The following is a 21,624-nucleotide window of genomic DNA, read 5'->3' as shown; positions in this document are numbered from 1 at the left end:
TGTTTTTTATTTTTTAATTTTTTTTTACTTTCGAATTGACCCTTTGGATATCGTTGAAGATTCTATATGTGATATACATATTTATTAACGTTTACTATATATACACGCTAGGCCTATAGGCTACAGGAGTGCTATTATATATACGACTTGAACTAAAGAAGGAAAGGAAAGTAAAGGAAAAGAGAAGGGGAAAAATGTAAGGAAGATCGTCTAATACGGAAGGGGCATAGGGGGGACTTCGAATCAATCGGTGTACTGTGTACACGTGCCAGCGGCCCGAGACCAGAGGGGTAGCTATAGATAAGGAAAAAGTACATTAGCCAGTTATGGATAAGACCGGTCTCATTCCAAGACGTCACAGAAACGAATGAGAAATTGTGACAAAGAACAAAAAAAAATTAAATAAAAAGTTAAAGAAATTAAAAAGAAATTTAAAAAAAAAATAAAGTAGTGGGGTTCCGCCGTCGATAGAAAAGGGTACTGCGGGATCCAAGGCATTGGCGGGGACAGGGGGCCCAGAAGCGGAGGTAGGGTGCATGCTGCAGTAGTGGGGAAAGGTGGGGCAATGCAAAGCAAGAGATCGATCGAGAGTTGAAGAAGAAGAATGAATTGCATGTAGTTTAGCTACAATGAGCTGAAGCTTTTCAGCTGATGTATCAGCAACCATCTTCTTCCGAGAGAGGGGGCGGGTGTGGAGCTCACGAGGTTCTTTTTTCCTTTCTCTAACTAGTAGTATAACTTTGATTGATAGAACAATATGATTTTACCTCAGCCGCGAGCTGGGTTAGCGTTTTGATACATGACTCAACCTTTATCGTATACTTACATACTACTACTTAGGTACTTAGCGCTTTTATTGTTATAGACTAATATCAGCTTTCTCGGTTTATAAGACTAGTCTCGTCATGTGCCGTAAGACTAATATGGTTATTTACTGACAGACTTGCTTACTTACCCAAGCTACCTTACTTTATTTTTATACACGAAGACATCCTATTCGGCCAACCCGTAAATCTATACATGATCCTCCAATTTTTACAAATCATGCAAACAAAGAAGGCAATATTAATATGTATTAATAAGAGAAACTTAAAAAGAGGGGTGTTCAAGAAAAAATAATAAAATTTTGGAGTATTATACCCCAAGCTGTATATACGTTATACATGTTTAATGTACATGTAATTATTAATCATATTCAAAATCTCGACCGAACCCCTCTCTCAACGAAAGGGAGGGGAGGGGAATCCCACAGGCGGGTTTTTACGCCTTTGCTAAATTGTATTTTCCTTCTCCCCAGATCTAGATGCGATTCAAATCTCCGATTCTCGATGATATGTATCCACTGTGGTGCAGATGAAGATGCGAGAGCTTAGCTAAAATATGCATTAAGTGCAATAGCTTAGCTAAAATATGCAAATGTAAGACAAGATAGCAAAAGCACAAAGTAAAGAAAGCAGGAAACCGAAAAAATATAAAGTAAAAAAGTAAAAAAAACGAAAGAAAATTTCGAAGGGTTGAAGAAAGAAGGGTTGAAGAAAGAAGGGTTCACGAGTTGAGTTGAAGGACGAAGTACGAAAGGTTGAATCTTTCGTAAGTTCTCTTGACATGTTACCGCATGCATGGGCTAACTAGAAAGGGAGAGGAGGAAATGAAGTTAAGCACACAGTTTCCCCGCACGTGTATCCGACTGCATGAAAAGACAGATCTCCGTCAGCCGGTGATGGTGGTGGGGGTTGGGAAGATATCACGGCCAGGGAAAAAATGTGATGCATGCGGATTCGCCCATGAAATTTCGAGAATAATTGAATTTACATTTCCGCAATTCAAAAGAGGAAGGGAAAGCGGGGGAAATGAAATAACATGTATACGTAAGGACGGAATAATCCGAAAGGGAATAAAAATAATATAACAAAACGGTATCGTTTCAGTTTATCAAGAAGGGAATGACCCCCCAGGATCTATACCATGTTGCCCCGCCGGATAACCCGTATTTGCTGTATGAGGTTGTACCCCCCTGTCTAAGAAGTATTTCCGCCACATCTCTTCGAAGTTTTCGAAGGAATCGTTGTTATGTTTTGAAAAACTCATGTTAAATGTTAATGGCGGATTGATGGGGAGACTTTGGTTTTGTGTTGCATTATTATGGCCCGATTCCGAATCTGAGATATCATAAACTGGCAGAGATATACCAGGTGTTTCTGTAGGGCATGTCGTAGAGATTCCTGCACAATTAAAGTCCCGGGCTGTGAGACCAGCGAAAGATAGAGCTGCGTCTCCAGGCATGAACATGCCAGGGCCGTAGAGGATATCTTTATAGTTTTGCGGTAAGGAGAAATCAAAGAGACCGAAGTCTGTGTCTAAGATGGGATTTTGAGCAGCCTGGTTTTGAACTGGCGAATACGAGGTCCTAGTGGGGCTATCATCTGATCTAGAAGACTTTGCAGGTCGTTCTTCCCCGCTTATGTCTGTTGCCTTACGTTTTGTGGCAGGAGATTGAGGTATGCTTTTAGTTCCTTCCCTTGATGTCGGTGTTACTGATATAATTGGACTGTTTAAATCCTGGGTTGCTATATTTGGAGTTTGACGACGTATGCTGAGATTTGTATTCATATTAAAATTTTCAGAGTTGGTAGAGAGTTTCTGTTGCTGCTTTAAATGTGGACTAAATGTTGATGTTCGTAAAGGGGATTCTGAGATTCTACCAGGAGCTGAAGGTCTCCTCACTAGTAAACATTCAGGAGATCCACTACCCACTGATGGTGTCGTGGGATTTAATGGCGTCCGAAAAGATGCCATTGATATGTCGCTCATAGGGCTTCCTACAGCCTCTGCAGCGCTGGCAGATGAACGCCCAGTAGAAAAGTTTTGGCTTAGAACTTGATATTGTTCGGGTGTTAGAACAGCGGAATAGTATGGATTTTGAGACAAGCCTGATACTGGCGCACTAGCAGAAGGGGGAGAAATTTGTTGAGGTATCCTTATTGCAGGTACCGTTTGTCTTCGACCTAGATATGTGCCTTCGAAATAATGTGGAGGAAGAGTTCCTAGACCTACTGGGCCCATGTGAAATTGTGTCCCATTAGCGGATATTGGAGGTTGAAATTGGCCCGTAGCGACTTGTGGGTGAGTATGTGTTACCATAGCAGGTGGACTAGGCGAATTTGATGGTTCTGGAGTAGTAGACTGTAACTGGCCCTGATATGGCGGGATGAAGACGGTTGAAGAGAAAGATGGTATATGGATGCCCCTACTCGGGCCCTGGCCTTGCTCAAGTGCTGACCCTTCTTGAAGCCCTGATGATGCCGAAGCAGGCCCTCTTTTGTGTGCTGCAGCTGGATCCCCATTGCCAGCACTCTGAACTTTTGCTTCTCCGATAGCTGATTCTAACCTACGCCGTAGACCAACATTGACGGTGAGGTAATCCACGAATCTTTTGAAGAATTCCTCTCGATTGGGGGCATCTGGTTTGAGTTGTTGGTCAAGTTGGTAGTATGGTGCTGGGATTTCGTCGTCGTCGTCCATATACACCTCCCCTGCTAGTACAGCTTTCTCCGTTATCTTGAAGAATTTCCCCGTCCGTTGTTTATGGATTTCAGACGCCCTTCGCGCCGATTCCATACGGGCCTCGAGACTTCTGTCTGTCCGGTGGGAGGCCGCAATATAGGCACTATGAACCGCAGATGTGGATACATGTTAGTCAAATGACAGCAAACTATTGGCGAACCCATGCAAACAATATGCAAGTCTGTGAAGCATAAAAAAAGATAGGAGCCTAATCTTGTGCGGCATACGTGATACGGCTCAACGAAGAAGAGGGTAAAACATGGTATGCATGGCCACAAGTGGTATCCAGCCAAGAAATGTAGTGATATCCCTTACCGTTCTTGATTCTCTTCATGGGTCCGCTCCGTTCTAAGTGTCGAATTCCTTGTGGGTGGCATTGTAGGTGTTAAGGGCATAGTATCGCAGAAGGGTCTCGAGGGGAAACAAAAAATCCTTGGTGGCTGCCCCTAGCGTATATACTCAATGCAAGTTATGAAGCCTCCAGCTACGTGTCCTGGGCAAACAAGACAAGCTATAATCACAAGGTTGGGATCCCCTCCCCCTCTTACTTCTATTTCTCTCCTTCCACTCCTTTCTTTGCGTGATAGAAGGGTCCTTCGACGAGGGTCGCCCGTATATGCACCTCGAACGGAACCGATTAGTTCGCTCCGCGGGACGAGCGGTACGGCTGACCAGGGTAGACGAAGCTATCTTATTTTTATAGAAGCCTAGCCTTGCAGGATTCCTAAGATCAGAGTAATGGATAAAGAGCTATCGAATGGTTGTTTGGCAGAGGATGCCCAAAGGTTCTAGACTAGGCAAGTTTAGTCAAGGAAATGGATCTCAGGGGGGTCCACCGATCTCTGAAGGCAAATCAGAGGGAATGTTTCGGATGAGGAAAGATATGAATTGAAACGGCGAGACTCGGGAGACGCAAGAGGCCAACCTTAAGAGAAACAGGTAAGGGATGGATATGCAATTATGCCACGCACGCACTCCCCAACTATCCAAAGAGCACCTATTGGACAGAGTCAGACGATAGACAACCTATAGGCCTACCGAGCTAAAGCTACGGGTGTGGATGCAACGCCTTAGCCCTGAAATCCAAAAACTGATATGTCGTCCGATGCAAGCCCCTCGTGCGCTTGTAATGGTATCCGATCTGAGATGGTTTCCAAGCTCAGGACTCTGCAATTTTTATTGGCGGCAGTATGTACAGCTCATAGAGTAGCACATAGATCTAAGAACGCTCACTATGAGAACTAGCGGCCCAATGAAAGGAATGCACCAGAAAGGAGGGGTTCCGAGGAGAGACCGAGTACGCCTGGGTACAAGCCTCAGACTGAAAGACGTACAAACGAAGACCCTTTTTTGCGGGACTAGACGGAAGCCGTCTGGTAGGTAGTTGGAGCTACTACGAGCTGCAATAATGATACAAGATTTGTCGTATTGTATCCTCTCCTAATAACTCTCTTTTTCTTTTTTTTTTTTTTTTCCTATGCGGCAAATTATGCCGAGTTGAATTCCTCTAGAACGCTGGAACGTGGGATCGATTCTCGGATCCAGAACTTGAGAGAACGATCAGGCGGCTGTCTCGTTTGAGGGGAGAGCCAAAGATTCGGGTCAAAGGGATGCCCGGTGGTGGACTAGAAGAAAGTAGTCAGGGACAGTGATAAGATTAACACGAAATCTGCCACCGATTCAGCGAGGAAGTTGCGAAACGAAAAAAGGGCACAGAGATCGGGCGCTCAAATTTGATATATGAAGTAGCCACCACCCGTTTTGCGTGTGAAAAAGGAAAAAAAACATACCTTTTGAGTATTTAAAATCCGCGTACGCCCCAGTGCATGTTTTTATACGAATCTTATAGACTGGCATACTATAGGGTCTGAATTATGGGAACGTTCAAATGATTAAACGGTTTTTGTGCGCATGCTGGAAGTCTGGTCGGTTGTTGGAATATTTGTTTGGTAAGCCGAACTGACTCGATCGAGGGAAACCATTGGATTTAACACCGATCGAGAGCCTGGCCAGACACATTTTATTTTATTTTATTTCCATTCTATTTAACTTTATTTTATTTTATTTCCTATTGCTTATTCTCTCTCTCTCTCTTTTTTTTTTATTTTTTATTTTTTATTTTATCTTATCTTATGTTATTTTCTTCTTTTAATTATCTTTTGACGTTAACAGGGTCAGGAGGTCTCGTCAACCCGGAAAGCCATCATTCTCCGAGAGTGCCATGGCATGCACATGAATTCGAATTCAATGAGACGACATCTACCGATTCGTCCTCGTCTTCTGAATAACAATGCTCAATTCTCGCTTCAGTCGATAGCTAAAGCTAATGCAATAGTGCAGCATGCATTATATTACCGTTCCGTTCGAGCTGGACATATCAACAGAACATAGAGGTCCGCGAACCCAGGCCAAGTGTCCCTGCACTGTCCTCTCGATCGGTCGATGTGAAAGTATCTTCTTTGAGCCGAAACGTTAGTCGCAATCGAGGACATGGGTGCTCTCGTTTAAAGCCGTGAACCCGTACATTGTACGTCCGAGACACATTATGCACTACGCATGCCAACGTAGGGACATGTACAGCCGACAACGGGCACAGGTATTATTTACAGTCGCAAGGCAGCCCGACTTTGGCTTCCGATAGCCGTTTTGCAATTGATTTGGTAACCAGATTGACAGGAGGAAGCCACCGGCTGGTATTGCATTGAATGGAATTCAACTAGATCGTAAAGACATGCTTGCAGCTTCTAAGCTTCTGTGTATACGCCTAAAGTTTCATGATAGAACGAACAATACAGTGACGTCGAAAATAATCCCAAGTTTCGAATACCTTCCTCAAAGTTCTGCAGCGGCTCTGAGCTTCGAGACTAATACGTACATACACAAGTTATACCAAGAAATTCACTCTCCTTTTTTTTTTTTTTTTTTTTTTCCCCCTTCCATTCCCTCTAAGTTCAAACCCCGTGAGCGCTACGATGGCGAGTAGTTCATCTTAGTTCGGAGGCAATCAGATTATACCGAATTAAACGTAAACCGTTAACTGTAGTCTCCTCCACACGATACTTCCTGTATAAACATTAAGTAGCTGCGCAGCTGCGTGCAAGGCTTACCCGCTGCAGCTTGTCCGATTTGCCACCGTCTCGCTTTTTCCCTTGAGACTGAATGTAAATTCAGAGAGGTACGCAGCTCAGCTTCAGCCTCAGAGAGCGGGGGCCACCGGTTGGTCAACCCGTCAACCGCAGCACCCGAACAGACTAGATCCAGAGGCTTCTCCTCCATAAGCTGGTTGAGTTCCCATGGCCATGCGACCTCGCCTATCTGGGCCTAAGTTTGCATCCTGCATGTTGGCAAGCATTCCGGTCTGGTCGGAAGCAACTGGTCCCGCTGTATCACCCCTCACTTCCTTCTACCTCGATTCGGAGTATTTGAAGTCTTGTTCCTTGGAGGGGGGCGGGAGCTAATTTTTTTGTCTCGGGTGACACTCGATGGACCGCCCCGCAAGCATCCTGCCGATGATGCAGACAATTGCAATCATATCACGCAGACCCTGGAATGCCTAAATTATAAACTTTATTTGAAAATAGCCAATGACCAAGCTTTAGTATTCCGACGGGGCACATATCTCGATGGATATATATATCTAAAAATCTAGAAAAACCTAGACCTGTCATTTCCGGATATCCGATAGGTAGGTCTTCAAGAATGAGTCTCAAGAGCTTAAGAGTAATGCTCGATGTCCTATATAAGAATCGATATTGAAGTTTCATTCCAGTCGGTAAAATCATAAACCCGCATCAAAATATTGTACAATGCACTCCTTATATTTCGACAGATAGAATTGCATGGCGTAAGAAGGTTTCTGCAGGTAAATTTAAGCTTGTTTTGGGAAACATTCTTTTCGGGGCATGTGCAGGAGGATTGAAACCTCACAGGTATACGGCACCAAAGGAGATCTAGATCTGATGCAGCCATAGCATGCAGTGGTTGATACAAATATGACTACATGACAGCTGCTGAGCTCTCTGTCGCATATGCGGCCACGCTTGCTTATCTGTGAGGAATCTATATAAAATCATGATACACATATTACTACAGGACAGCTGCTGAGCTCTCTGTCGCATATACGTAACGGCCACGCTTGCTTATCTGTGAGGAATCTATAAAATCATGATATCATAGCCCCTTTCGGTTTATCCTCATACATTCGTGGAATATCCTAACTTGAGATAAAACCATAATAGCATCCTAGCCGGACCGATCGCGATGAATAGGCAATTGCCATATTATTGACTAAGATCGAGATCTGACCCTTCCAACCGTTTTGAAAATGTAATATCGTATTCTTAATTGTTGAAAAGGCAGCTTCGGGTTTTGAGTATCGCTAACTTAGGCTATTTGCGACTAGATTAGAGTCAAAATAAAGAATATATATAAGCTAAATCAATATTCCTTATTAAAAAGGACCCTAGATCTTCAAAGGCATACTAGAGTAGGCATAACCACCACCATAGATATAGTAGCTAACGTTTTTTTTTTTTGTTTGATTGGCTCGCAACGTCGACGGGTCGCAGAGCTAGCGCCATCTCCGTACTCGCGCCTCCAGACTAGTCGTAGCTGCAGCTGCACACCACATCGAACCACAAGCATCCTTCTGGCGGGTATCCTAGTTCACTACGAAACCTCATGAATGATGTACCATACCTGCATACAATAGTTGACATGAACTGTTAATCAATACATGTCAGGCAAGCTAAATCAGATGCAGATACAATTAATGCAATTGCCACCTCATCAACATCTATTCATACTCTTCGGCCGTGGCCAGAAAATCGCCAATCGCAAACCTTGCAACCCGGTCTACCCACTCCTCTGTCCTCTTATTGTCCGGATGCAGACTCAGTTTATACCTTCTAAACGTCGCTGCCATTACTGTTATCATTTCCGCCCATGCAAGGCTTCGTTTTGCTTATCTTAGTCAAGCTAGCTAGAGAATTATCTGCAGAATATCTTCGCTGCAGCAGAACTGACGGGAATGTTGGGCACTTACTTTGTTCCAATGCACCCTCGTGAGCCTTTACTAAACGGGACGAAATATTTCTCCTGTAATGAAGCGGGATCACTGTTCACCCAGCGTTCTGGGTCGAACTTATGCGGATTCGGATATATCTCGGCATTCATATGCATCAAATGTATAGACATCGAAACAACAGTCTAGCGGAAACGGCAAAGACCGATTGAAAACAATCCCTAGCTATCAGTAAAAGTATCTAGTAGTTTCTGATTAACGCCATTTGCGGATTGTAGACTTACACGACCAGGTAGAAATGTCTCTTTGCACATTGCGCCTTCAATAGGGGTCTGTCTCGCAATTCTGCCCGGTATCGGCGCCGCTATTCTCAGTGTTTCTTTCAGAAATGCAATGATATATTGCACCTTCTCTGCTTTCGCGAGAGTTACTTCATCGGTTTTGTTCGGAAATGCCTTGACTAGCTCCTCGTGAAGTCGTGCTTGCAGCTCCGGGTAGATGCATGCTCTGTACATTGCCTCTGCTATTGTAGTCGCCGTGGTCTCTGTTCCAGCACCAATGAGAACCATTGAGTCGCCCACTAATGCACGTTTCGATAGCTTAATTTCCGAATCACCTTCAACGAGAGTTTCGAATATCGTTTTGTGAGTTGTTTTTGCCTTCGCAGTATCAGGGTTTCGAAGAAACCCATCGATTTGTTCTTCAAGTGTCTAGCCAATGAAACAGAAGCTGTTATCGACAACGAACCAAGGATGACCAAAAAAGAAGACCCAAAGGAGAGAAAAAAAAGAAGAGAGGAAGAGAGAGAGAGAAATAGACCTACCCATTCAAGTTCCGCGAACCCCCTGAACTCCCTAGGCACCACCGTCTTCAAAAGAAAATTCGGAATAGCAGACATAGCATACGTAACCGGCCACGCAAATTGCAAATAATGAAATATCTCCAAAGAGTCCGCAATCGGTTGAATAAACCAAATATTCTTATCCGAGGACAATAGCCCAAAACTTTCGCTATACCCATACTCACTAATCACATCCCCAGTAAGCCTTCTCAATAACTTTGTCACATTGACTCCGTCGCCTGGTTTTATAACAACTTCCATTTTGAGCCTTTCACAGTCCTTACCCAGGGTCTTCGGTGTCGGACTTATTATTTCCACAAAGTTTTTTACGTGCTTCATAATGTTTTTGTCGAGCTTTTGGATACTTGCTTTTGAGAGGAAAGGACTGACGAGACCGCGGCGGGCTCGGTGTGCGGCAACATTCGGGTTCGCCATGTTCATGTCTACGGGGCCTTGCCAGTCATAGTTAGGGGTATGAACGGGGAATTTGTAAGTTGTACAGAAAATGGTGTTATAGAAGGAAGGGTCATTGATATGAAGTTCGTTGGGGCCGATGCGAATTATCGGACCTAAAAGCCATTGTAATATTGTTAGAACGATACCGTGAAGCCATATGTATATCATTTGCAAAGCACGGTTGCCTTAATCCAATAACTAAAACCCGCAACCCTTTCTTAAGGAACTCTTTGAATTTTAAATCCGGCGTCCAATTAATTGACCAAATTCCAGAACGAAAACAGCATAGATCACTAATATGGCATCATAATCGATAATCTTTTGTTGCAATTTGTGCGTTGTACCCAACCCAATGCGTTGCCAAGCCGGATATCGCAGCAGCGATATAGCTCAAGCAGATACTGGCCTCCTACTACTAGGTACCCAAATACATATAATATAGAGAATTCGAACAAACCCACTCACCAAACTTCCTATGCCATTCTTCACACCTAACCACAAGTTGACCATCATGAATGGCGTTCCAATAGAAATGATACCATTCGGATATGCATCCCCACCGACTCGGGGTAGGAAACTTCGCGAGAGGATGGAGAGGCGACAGACGGTATATCCAGCGACATATCACAAAGGCAATCCAGGAGCCTAAAAGACCCGCTATGATCTTGAGGGGATGGAAGGGGATAATTATCATCCTTCTCCTCTTCCTCTTTAGGGGAAAGAAAAAAAGAAGAAAAAGAGAGAGAGAGAGAGCGCGATCAATTAAGTTGATACCGTAAACCCAGCCTGGGACTTTGGAATGCGACAAAGATTGGAATGGATTTATAAATCCCTCCTCTAGATCTCGAGAAATCGGAGAATCGTCCAGTACATCAAACGGTCAATGGACCGAAGGCGCGGCCACCCCAATTTATACATACTATGCTTGAGTGACAAAATAACCCTCAGTATCCATTCAAAAAACATATTTCAAACAAGCCATATTCTCAACCAGCTGATAAACATCCAATCGGTAATAACATGCTGCAGATATATCTTCAACTTCGCTGTCCCAGTATCCACAATCGTGACAATGCAATGCAATGCAGCGCAAGGACCTTTCCTCAAACCTCCATCCATTGTTCAACGTTGCCCCCCACCCGTGTCATTACATATATATATATATTCATTCGGCGTACATACATAGTCTTCAATGCTCTTTTATCGTAGGATAGTTTTTGCGAAATGAATGGGCGAAAAGGGGGGAGGGGGGAGGGGAAGGTCTCAGTTGAGAATCCAATAAAATGGATATTGTATATGGCGCTGTGCCGCGAATGTGCATTCGCAGGTTGCAGGTTGTTTGAACATGCATGCATGCATGGGGGGTAATATCGAGCTGGACCGCCACGCCTGATAGGAACTTAACTCTATTGTTCAAAAACCAAAAACCAAAAAGAAAAAAGAAAAAAGGATGGCAAGATTAGCCGCAGGAAATATATTCCAGATAAGATAATATTTGATTTTCGAGGGACATATGTAGGTGCGTTCTTTTATTAATCTGGCCCGGGCAGCTCCAAAATCTACAGGATCTTAGCCTTCTACTGAGGCAAACCTTCTATAAACCTTAAGTTTCTGTAATTCGGGTTGTACTATTCAAAATTTCGGCGAATAATGTGGAATATGAGTACAAAGAAGGCTGAAGAGCACTCGCACTTATGACCTATCACAAAAATTCAAACTGAAAAACTTAATGTAACCGCGCTAGTTAGGCACCACGACCTGCGAGATCAAACCGATCTAGAAATCTATGTGCGACCACAGCAGCAAGGTTTTTAATCCCCAAATTATTATTGGTTATGGCGAAAAAACGGGATATCGATATCATGTCGTTTAATTCTACAGTTTCTTGTGTGGGAAAACAAAAAAAACAAGAACCAAAAAAACTTACTGTAGCTTGCATAATCAGTAGGCGTTAGTTATAGGACCCCTCAAATCCGCCCTCCAGAAAACGTCCCTGCTTGCATTATGTTCACATGATAATTCAGGCGAGTGTTAATTTAATTAAGCTCCCGACCTAGTCTCGGGCCCAGACGCCAGCGTCGCCGTGTACTCCCGACCATGCTTGAAGCGGCGAGTCTAGAATCCGAGGTTCCACAGACAGGGTTGAGTAGTATAACCCCCATAATATATCTTTCGACTCCGGAGCGACCCCCAAGTTATATCCTTCCATTGTCAAAGTTTGCTTTAAAAGAGTTGACTTCGGCCTACGGTTAACGGTTAACGGCTTTCGTGAATTCAATCACATCACATGGTGGGTTCAATTGATCTGAAGGAAAGGCCAAAAATCCAACATTTCGATATGTGTTGGAAGTAGTCTCGAGGCCAGACGCTCACCCAGCTACATGTCACCTTCTCTCTTAGTAGTCATTAATCTGCTTATATACACTCAACCTAATTCTTTTGATTTTGAGTGCAAATCAACCATTCAGACGATGTATAATCTATACAGTTTTTGTGGTCTTTTCTTAGTCTCGTTCCAGCCATGGGATGGGATAAGCAGCTAAGCTCAGGAGAGCACCAGTCGTTTAACGCGTGGTCCCACCACCAACGCGTGTTGAATAACGTTTAAACCGCGTTGATTGAAATCCACAGCTACACGGCCTTTGCCTCATCCCTCCAAGCCATTTTGTATTGCATCCCATCTTGTCACCTTCCACCCTCACCCTCTTCTCTCCTTCCCACCACACACACTCTCCCCATAAACACCCCCCCTCCCTAACAATCACAGAATAACACTTCCTTATAACCCTTCCCAATCATGGAAAACGATTACGAACGCCAACGTCTGGAAAACATCGAAAAAAACCGAAAACTCCTCCAGGAGCTCGACCTAACCCAAGCAGCAAGTGCCTTCCGCGCCGCCTCGGAAAAGAAAGCAGCAGCTTTAGCTTCAGCTTCAAAATCTACTTCATCATCATCATCATCTAAAAAACGTTCCCGTGCTGCGACTATAAAAAAGGAGGTTCCGGATGAATTCCTTCCACGTCGTACTTCCTCCCGATTAAAGGGTATACCTGCAGACTCCGAGGTCGCAAAACGTAAGGCGGAGGCGGAAGACGCTGCATTCAAGCAGGTTGAAAAAGCGAAGAGGCAGAGGGTCGCTGGGGAATTATCATTATCGGATATTGTAACTCCTGGGAAGGAATGGGATCGGACTACAAATTTCTTGTCCGATGTTAAAGGGGAACGATATGCCCGAACGTTTTCAGACGAAGATGTGGCCAAGACTACAGATTCAGATCTTAGGGCTGTTAGGAGGAAGATGATGGGATTGAAGTTGCATGAAAGGTTCGATCCAGTGGGTAAGTTAAAAACCAATCGTCACAATTGATACTTTCAATTGCTATACAACCTATTTTGCTAACCAAACCCTCCCTCACTGTTGCTTGTATTAGATATAAAAATCACCCCAGAAAGAATATACTGCATGTCCTTCCACCCTACAACCTCCAAAAACCTCGTCTTCGCAGGCGACAAAATCGGCAACCTCGGTATCTTCGACGCCTCGAACCCCCTTCCAAACCCAGACTACGACCCATCAGAAGACGAAGAAGCTCTATCCCACATCCCCAACATCTCAACCTTCAAACTCCACTCCCGCTCCATCGCAACCCTTTCATTCGCTCCAGATAGTGCTGAAAGTATATACTCCACCTCATACGACGGTTCCATCCGAAAATTAGATCTAGTAGCCCAAAAGTCCGATGAAGTCTTCGCCGCCGAGGATCCCAACGAACCACTCCACAAGGACGCCGCGATATCAGGTCTAGACTTCTACGATCCCAATGTTATCTACTTCTCGACATTAACCGGTTTCTTGGGCCGTAAAGACCTACGTGAAAGGTCGACGGTAGCCACGATCTGGGAATGTCATGAGAAGAAGATAGGAGGGTTTACATTAAACCCTCGGAATCCCTGGTTCGCCGCTACAGCGAGTTTGGACCGGACGATGAAGATATGGGATTTGAGAAAAATGGTGGGGAAGGGGGATGAAGCAAAACCACACATGGTGGCGGAATATGAGTCGAAGTTATCGGTCAGCAGCGCGATTTGGAGCTCGAACGGTAAAGTTGTAACGACGAGTTACGACGATACGGTCAAAGTATTCGACTTTGGAGAAAGCAAAGGATGGGAGAAGGGACATGAAGTGGCTAGTGTGGATCCGAGCGCGGTTATTAAACATAATAACCAAACGGGGAGATGGGTTACGATGTGAGTATTTCCTCCCTTATACTTTCAAGTCATGAATGCGATATACTAACAGTTTGAAAAAAAAAAAGTCTTCGAGCTCAATGGCAACAATCTCCTACCGGGGTACAAAAATTCTGCATAGGGAACATGAATAGATTCGTCGATATCTACACCGAGAATGGAGACATGCTCGCACAACTAGGTGGGGATTTAGTCACTGCCGTACCCGCAGTCACCGTATTCCACCCGACACAGGACTGGGTTGTCGGTGGTACAGCGAGTGGCAAGGTCTCTCTTTGGACATAAGCCGTAGTGAAGGTTAGTAAGAAGTTTCTCAGCCAATAGTTTGGTACAATCCCAGGCCGCTTGTGGTCCCATTTATTCTTTACGATTGTGTATTATACTAGCTTGTAGACGTTTGTAATATCAGCCTTGTAAGTATATTTTTGGCGTTTTAGATCAGGTTGAGGCATGCGTTCAGTCAAAAAAAATAGAAAATAATGTTATCTAATTGCGATCAATTGGCTAATTGGAACTAGTCAACCGAGATGCATCTCATATTTCCACACAGCCACCGGTATACATGCATTTTCGTTTCTCTTGTCAAAAAGACCGGAAAGAACGAAGTAAAGAAGGGAAAAAAAAGTATATTTGCAAAATGGGGTATCGATTCAAGAGTAACAAAGGGTACCTCCCAAATCTAAAACATAAAATATCACAAAGCCGACCTCCAAAGCGCTGCAATCAAAACCACCCACCTTTTAAAAAGAAAAGAATAATTATAAACAAAAAAGTAGGAATCTTCACCATCCGTCGGAGGTTCAGCAGGTACTATAGATTCAATAACTGTATTCCTGCTCACGAGTTTCGAACGACTTATCCGCCGATTCAGATTTCAATGCCCTCATAATATATTCATATAACGCCCACTAAACCCACCATACATCTATTAGTATATGTAGAAACCCCAGTGATCAATTGCAAAAAGGAACAAGAATCGATACATACCTGAACCGCATTAACAAAAAACGAACGTCCCATACACCACCAAAAGCCCGAAAAATAGCCTCTGACCCCTTCAGTCCTCCAAATCGCCTTCGTATGATCCCAAGCCCCCATCTCATACCTTCTCGCCGCACCACCACCACCATTCCCGCCCAATAACCCATCCCTCTCTCCACAAGAACCACCATTAATAACCGGCCCCATCAAACTCTGGGTTTGAACTCTAGTCTTCACCACATCCAAGGGATAGATACTAGCCCAAGTAACACACCCAGCAATCCCTCCAGCCACCAACGAAGTAGCCATCTCACTCTCCAATCCCAATGCATTCTTCGTAGCCTCGTACGCCCAAAAATACCATCCGTACCCAATACTATCTCTCAAACTGGTAATAACCCCACCATGATACAATCCCCTAACCCCACTCGTCGCAAAGACCTGTCGAGCAACTCTCCAACTCGACGGTGCGTTTCCGGTGCCACTGGGGGGTTGTATACCACTCGTGGTCGAGGTTCCACGGGTGGCTATGTCGTGTAGATGGGATGGATAGATCTGTGCTCGACATTTTATTACCTCTGTTGGAGCGGAGATTATGAAACAGGCTAGACCTGAGGCTGCACCTGCCAGCCAAACGTTCGTGAGAGAAGGGGATTTGATTTGTTGGTATGGAGTCGATTCGAGGTATTCTAATGTACGGTTGTAGCCGACGAAGAGGAGAGCGGTTAGGGCGCCGTTACCGAGGACTGGGGCTGCGGCTCCTAAGTAACAGTAATATTAGAGCTAATTCTGGAGAACTGAAATAGAATAAGCAGGTACGTACCTCGAAATAATGACGTCCAAGTCTCGAATCTAGCTGCGGTAGATCGAGTATTCGTAATTCCGGTCTGTAGACGGACCTTGATAACTAGACATATTCAAAAAACAGTATTCAACGCGGTGTTAGTTAAACCTCATTGTTGCATTTTTCCCGTAGTGCATCGAGTCCCAAATTCCACGGAAAGGACCCTGCATAACCGTTTAAATTTGCGGGCTGGGTTTTTTTATGTAAGGGAATCAATCAATTAACTGTTTTCGTACCATCAATCGGATTCCCCAGCACAATGGCAGCACTCCCAGCAATAGAACTGGCAATGAAGTCTGCCATTTCTCCCTCCCAAACTTCAAAAAAAAAAGTATATATACTAGTTTCCTCCAGAAAATATTCCTTTCTTCTTCTTTTTCTTTCTTCAAGGAGCTTGCTTGTCTATTTAAAAAAAAGTTTAAGCTCAATTGGTGGCGTCGAAATAATTATCGTCCTCGAAACTCGAAATTCGAACTTGTAATTGTAATCGTAATTGGAGCTTGAGAGCTCGAGGATGGAGCTATCGGACAACTCGGGTACTCGGGCCAAACAGATTCATCGGCTTCCCTTTTGGCAGCTAGCAGCGGCAGCAAGCTCGAACAAGACGAATTTCGGGTTCAACTTTGCATGTATGTATGCTAAGAACCCTTGCACGACCTCGGACAACTGCACCCCGTTTTTTTTTTGGAGGAAAAAAACCACACTGACTCGTTTGTGCCCGCACAATCCGATGGAAAGAAGCCGAAATCCGAAAATCCAAGAAGGAGAAGAAGAATATTAAGAGAAAAAAAAGAAAAAGGAAGGTATAAGGAGGCGATGTGCCCGTCGAAAAGAAACGATAATTTAATTGAAAAGGGAATATAATATTTAACGGTGTAGATTTAAAGACTTCGAGGGAACGACGTTAATTTAAGCTTCCTTTTCGAAAGTTATTCAACTAAAACCTCCAAAAAAATCTAGCTTCGGACAAAGGGAAAAAAAAGAAGAGACAGAGACTTTCAACCTCAGAAAGAAACAAGCAAGCTCGGAAGTTCACGAAATTTCGAAAATGAAAAAAAAAAAGAGAGAGAGAGTAAAAGAAGCTACCCCAGTCTAACATTTAAATCAACGGCGCGCATTTTGCGACACTAATTCACTAAACCATACTTTCTTGTCCTTCCAAACTACCTCGTGACAGTAACAGGGGACTGACTGTGCAAGTTAATTAATTAAGTCATTGCCGTTTCGCCCCGGAAATCCCATCGCAGAAAAAGGAACTAATAAACGAGAAAGCAAGAATCTATAAAAGTCTAACGTAAGGAATCGTGGGGATAGTGGGGCTCTCTCTCTCTCTTTTGCTCATCCTTTCGTGGGGACATCGGGAAGAGCTCGTTAATTAACGAATAGATACTAGCCTGTGAAAGAAGTAGTGCCGTACCATAGCTCTAGATAAACGATATTAATTCGACTTTCTAAAACGAATGTCAGATATTCGAATATTCTGCGCGCTTCCAAAGATATAAAAATATAAAAATATAAAAATATAAAAATATAAAAATATAAAAATAAAAAGATATATCACGATCAGTCGACCCCGTGAAGTTGAAATCGTCGTTTAATTCGCCTGACCCGTTCCCGTTCCTTGGTATCATGTGTCCCCGAATCCAACATCTATAGCTGCAGCTGTTCCCGCAAAAGCTTTCAAACCCATCACGCCTCCCCCGCCTCTTTCTCCTTCAGCTTCTCCCACTGCGCCGGCGTATAAGTCTTGTTCGACCAAGCATGTATCTGCGCAATCTCTTCCTTTAAGTTTGTATTCACCAACCGACTCTTTGCCAAGCTCGTCTTGCCTTCGAACTGAGGGGATCTGGAGTCGAAATCTAAGAGTCAATATACCAAACAAAAAAGAGAACTAAGACGAATGGAAAAAGAGAGGAAAGGAGGGGAGAAAAAGGGTCTTACACAATAACGGCTTCGAATATTTGTCCGCATCCACCTAATCAATTCAAAGAGAAGAAAATACCGAAGATTTTAAAGTCAGCAAACGTCAAATCATCAGACTCGTCTACCTTGCACTGTCGTGTAACCAATGTAACATGTAGACTCGGAAAAACATTGGATCTGATAAGATAACAAACAGAGATAATTGCATCATATCGCACACACCCAAACAAAATTCCGATCTCGCTCACGAGATACCCCAAAAAAAAATCAAAAAAAAATTAGGGAGGAAGAAATGACGAACCCGAATTATCGATAACAGAAACATAAGTAGCCTCCAACTTGCTACGAATCGTTTGCTCGAGGGTTTCGGCGGTTATTCCTGAGTTTTCGGCCATGGTTGCGGGTTGATATAGCAAAACCGTGGGGTTTCTGGTTGCAATGTAAAGGGAAAAGGGTTTATCAGATCGAAGGTTTGATCGATTGATTGATTGATAACTGAAAGACAGCTGAGGATGCAGGTTTGACGACAAGAGACCAACGCAGGTTGATTTATAAACGGAAGGTAGACTGCCTTTATAGCTTATCAATCTTGAGAACTGCTAAGCCTGGGTTCTTGAGTATGTACGGTACCAACTTTCTTAAATAGTAATAGAATGGCCAGGATGCAGTTCTAGAATTCTATCCAATAACCAGTGCCCGAGACTTAAGCTGAATTGGCTTTCATATGCATACGCACCGCGAACGAATTATTCTATGAGCATAAAAATGATATTATACCAGCCCAGCTAGCGAAGCTTGAGGACTAACTAAACGTACTTATACGAGGAGAGGAAAAGCATAGGACGAGCATCCATAACATAAACAAAAACGGGAACTTGAAAAATAACGGCCAATTTTGAAAAAAAAAAAAAAGGAAGAAGAGGATGAAAAGAAGAGGTGGTTGAAGAAAGAAGAAAGCTGCGTTCTCGCTCTCGTTCTCGCAGCCTTTCGTTCATTTTATCTAGAAGAAAAATCAAAGGAAAGACACCTCTCTCTCTGTGTTTGAAAGCAGAGGAAGAGTGTGAAAGACATGCAAATTGCCGAAAGGAATCGAAGCCTCCGAAAATGATGCAAGCAATACAGTGTGAGTAGCGTTGATAGAACAGAGATAGGAAAAGAAGAGACGACATTCGACATTCTGTAGCGAAAAAAAAAAAAGTGACACGAATGGATATTAAGGCCAGTGCATACAGCTAAGGACGAAGCGTGAGCAAAGCTTAATTAGGTACCTCTCCTTGCCCCTCCTGTGCATAAGGTGTATGTGTATGGACTTTCCCATCTCTTTACAAATCTGATAAAACTTCCGTCGATACCCCTAAATATACCCGTTAGACCATCTTTTCCAGTTTCTTCCTTCAGTGCACCCCCTCAAGAAAAACTCCAAGAAAACCTCTTCAAAGCATCTGATCCTGTGATATAGTTTGTTCCGTACCCTCCATAGCATCGCCGCCCTTAACATTGGTATATTTAACGAAGCTAAGTCCTAGTGGACGGCCACCATATTGGTAACCAGTGAATTTGGCTAGGGAGCAGCCACGTTAGTTGATTTCCAAAAGAAAAAATGCCCAGATAAAACTTACAAATGGCCGTCTCGGCATTTTCGGCTGTATCAAATTGGACGACGCCGGTTCCACGAGAGCGTCCGCTTGGCTCATACTGAATCTCAGCACGTTCGACCTTACCGATCGTGGTGAATAGTTCCACCAAGTCGTCGTTGCTCGTAGACCATGGGAGCTGTGTTTCACCAAGTCAGTCATAAAAATCTTTCTTCCAATAAAAATAGGAACCGTCATCGTACATTTCGGACAAAGATGGTTGGAGCCCTATCGCCGCCGCCGGTAGCGAAGTCTGTAAATGGGTTTGGTTGAGCAGCTGGGGTGTTGAAGTCCCCTCCACTAGCACCGCCAGTTGAGCCAGCGCCGTAGCCTCCTCCTCCGAATCCGCCACGTCCTCCGCCGAATCCACCACGGCCGCCTCCAAAACCGCCTCCAAAGCCGCCGCGACCGCCTCCGAAGCCACCACGCCCGCCTCCGAAGCCACCACGTCCACCACCGAAACCGCCACCGCCACCACCACCGCCACCGAATGGAGTGCTTCCAGCAAATCGATCCTCTCTAACTTCGAGGGTACGACCTTGCCAATCATGACCGTTGAATTGTTGAATAGCATTTCGGGCGTCTTCAGGAGTTTCGAAAGCGACAATACCGCTGCCCTTTGGTCGTCCGTCGTGTCCCACATGTACATCGGCTCGAACCACGGAACCTAGTCAAAGATTAGCTTCAATTTCGGGGGGACCCCAAACCCTCCAAGGGGACAAGGCGGTTCTCTATGAAGGATGTCATCAGGCAACCTACCAGCTTGCCTAAACATGTCCTTGAGGTCTTGCCACCCGACATGGAAGGGCAACTAAACTCCCCCGTTAGCCTACCAAAAGCACACTACCAAATCGGACAGATATCTCACGTTTGATACGAAGATTTGGCGACCGCCAGCTCCGCCGCTAGCGGCACCAGCTCCACCGGATGAGGCACCAATCGAGTTGTTCGAGTTGTAACCACCCCCTCCGCTGCCGCCGCCGTATCCGCCGCCGTTATATCCGCCGCCGCCACCACCACCGGGCCCTCCAGCTCTTGCGGCGCCGGGAGGCCCAGTGAATCTCGGTTCTGCCTCGCGATCCTAATCCAACATAGCTTAGCCTTAACCATCATATCCCCTTCACATCACTTCGGACCTCCGGATTCATCATTAGGACAATAAAAAAGCGCCTCCTTTCTCGTCGTCCACTGATTATCCGGCTAGAGAGAAAGTTCCTCCATACCTCTCGAACATATACTAGTCTACCCATAAGGTTTTGGTTGCTGAGGGTGTTGACAGCGTTTTGAGCCTGGTCTCTCGTAGCGTATTCCACAATTCTAGGAATAAAAATGTTAGCCACGATTGAAATTAAGGTGTGGTTATATGCTAAAGAAGTGCTGGCTTACCCGCATCCCTACAAATACCCATGGACGTCCAGTCCGACCCCGTCAATCCAAAATCCACATCCAAATATGTAATATAACCAAGAAAACCATTGTGAAAGAAAAGAACACCCGCGTTCTTTCAAGTGCCCACCTTCGACATTCCATTCGGTAATAAGAGAACATCAGCGAAAAGGACTTCGCCGGCTGTAGAGTGGCACGAGACCAATTAGCAATCGTGAAAGTCGAACCAAAACCCAAAAAGAACAATCACGTGGAAAGAAAAACAAAAGAAAGGACATATTTCAGATTTTTTCCAGACTATATAGCACCGTTCCCGTCAGAGAGATGAGTCCGTACCTTGTCGCATGAAGTCTTTCAAATGGTGCCATTTGACGTCGTAAGAAAGGTTGCCGACGTAGACGCGTCGGTCCTGTTGAGAGCTTTCGCGAACGCTTTGCATCATTGCTTCCTTTGCCGCAGCGCGATCCTCGAATGAGCGTGGTGGACCTCCTCTTCCACCGTGATGACCAGAATACCCTCCTTGGTTTCCGCTCCCGGTCATAGGGCTCCGTGACCTATTGTCTCTCCGCTGGTTCCGGTACTCGTCTCTATCCCGACTGCGAGACCGGCTTCGAGGTGAATAAGAGCGTCGGCGGTGTCTTGGGCTCCGAGCGCTGCGTTCGCGATATGGCGAGCGAGATCTGTCGCGCTGTCGGTACGTAGAACCACCTTCAATCAGCAT

At 44.6% G+C, this 21,624-nt stretch overlaps 6 protein-coding genes across 6 annotated transcripts; 1 reads left to right on the top strand and 5 right to left on the bottom strand.

Moving 5' to 3' along the window:
• Nucleotides 1–1,932: 1,932 nt before the first annotated feature.
• AOL_s00097g234 (uncharacterized protein) lies at nucleotides 1,933–3,941 on the bottom strand (the record flags this gene model as incomplete). Its single annotated transcript, XM_011126067.1, has 2 exons — nucleotides 1,933–3,667; nucleotides 3,880–3,941. 2 exons carry the CDS (start codon nucleotides 3,939–3,941, stop codon nucleotides 1,933–1,935), a joined length of 1,797 nt encoding a protein of 598 aa, XP_011124369.1.
• Nucleotides 3,942–8,808: 4,867 nt separating this feature from the next.
• On the bottom strand, nucleotides 8,809–9,863 carry AOL_s00097g233 (uncharacterized protein; the record flags this gene model as incomplete). The annotated part of the gene is made up of 2 exons (XM_011126066.1): nucleotides 8,809–9,297; nucleotides 9,411–9,863. 2 exons carry the CDS (start codon nucleotides 9,861–9,863, stop codon nucleotides 8,809–8,811), a joined length of 942 nt encoding a protein of 313 aa, XP_011124368.1.
• A 2,818-nt stretch (nucleotides 9,864–12,681) lies between these two features.
• On the top strand, nucleotides 12,682–14,420 carry AOL_s00097g232 (uncharacterized protein; the record flags this gene model as incomplete). Its single annotated transcript, XM_011126065.1, has 3 exons — nucleotides 12,682–13,225; nucleotides 13,319–14,135; nucleotides 14,204–14,420. The coding sequence occupies 3 exons, from the start codon at nucleotides 12,682–12,684 to the stop codon at nucleotides 14,418–14,420; spliced, it is 1,578 nt and encodes a 525-aa protein (XP_011124367.1).
• A 533-nt stretch (nucleotides 14,421–14,953) lies between these two features.
• On the bottom strand, nucleotides 14,954–16,263 carry AOL_s00097g231 (uncharacterized protein; the record flags this gene model as incomplete). The annotated part of the gene is made up of 4 exons (XM_011126064.1): nucleotides 14,954–15,043; nucleotides 15,123–15,877; nucleotides 15,940–16,023; nucleotides 16,197–16,263. The coding sequence occupies 4 exons, from the start codon at nucleotides 16,261–16,263 to the stop codon at nucleotides 14,954–14,956; spliced, it is 996 nt and encodes a 331-aa protein (XP_011124366.1).
• A 1,386-nt stretch (nucleotides 16,264–17,649) lies between these two features.
• AOL_s00097g230 (uncharacterized protein) lies at nucleotides 17,650–18,278 on the bottom strand (the record flags this gene model as incomplete). The annotated part of the gene is made up of 3 exons (XM_011126063.1): nucleotides 17,650–17,806; nucleotides 17,902–17,935; nucleotides 18,185–18,278. 3 exons carry the CDS (start codon nucleotides 18,276–18,278, stop codon nucleotides 17,650–17,652), a joined length of 285 nt encoding a protein of 94 aa, XP_011124365.1.
• A 1,038-nt stretch (nucleotides 18,279–19,316) lies between these two features.
• AOL_s00097g229 (uncharacterized protein) lies at nucleotides 19,317–21,624 on the bottom strand (the record flags this gene model as incomplete). Its single annotated transcript, XM_011126062.1, has 9 exons — nucleotides 19,317–19,444; nucleotides 19,503–19,656; nucleotides 19,721–20,184; nucleotides 20,277–20,328; nucleotides 20,386–20,598; nucleotides 20,741–20,834; nucleotides 20,904–20,911; nucleotides 21,034–21,086; nucleotides 21,240–21,624. 9 exons carry the CDS (start codon nucleotides 21,622–21,624, stop codon nucleotides 19,317–19,319), a joined length of 1,551 nt encoding a protein of 516 aa, XP_011124364.1.

Source organism: Orbilia oligospora (assembly GCF_000225545.1).
Source record: "Orbilia oligospora ATCC 24927 unplaced genomic scaffold scaffold00097, whole genome shotgun sequence".
Classification (NCBI taxonomy): Eukaryota; Fungi; Ascomycota; class Orbiliomycetes; order Orbiliales; family Orbiliaceae; genus Orbilia; species Orbilia oligospora.
This window is presented reverse-complemented; position numbering and strand designations above follow the sequence as displayed.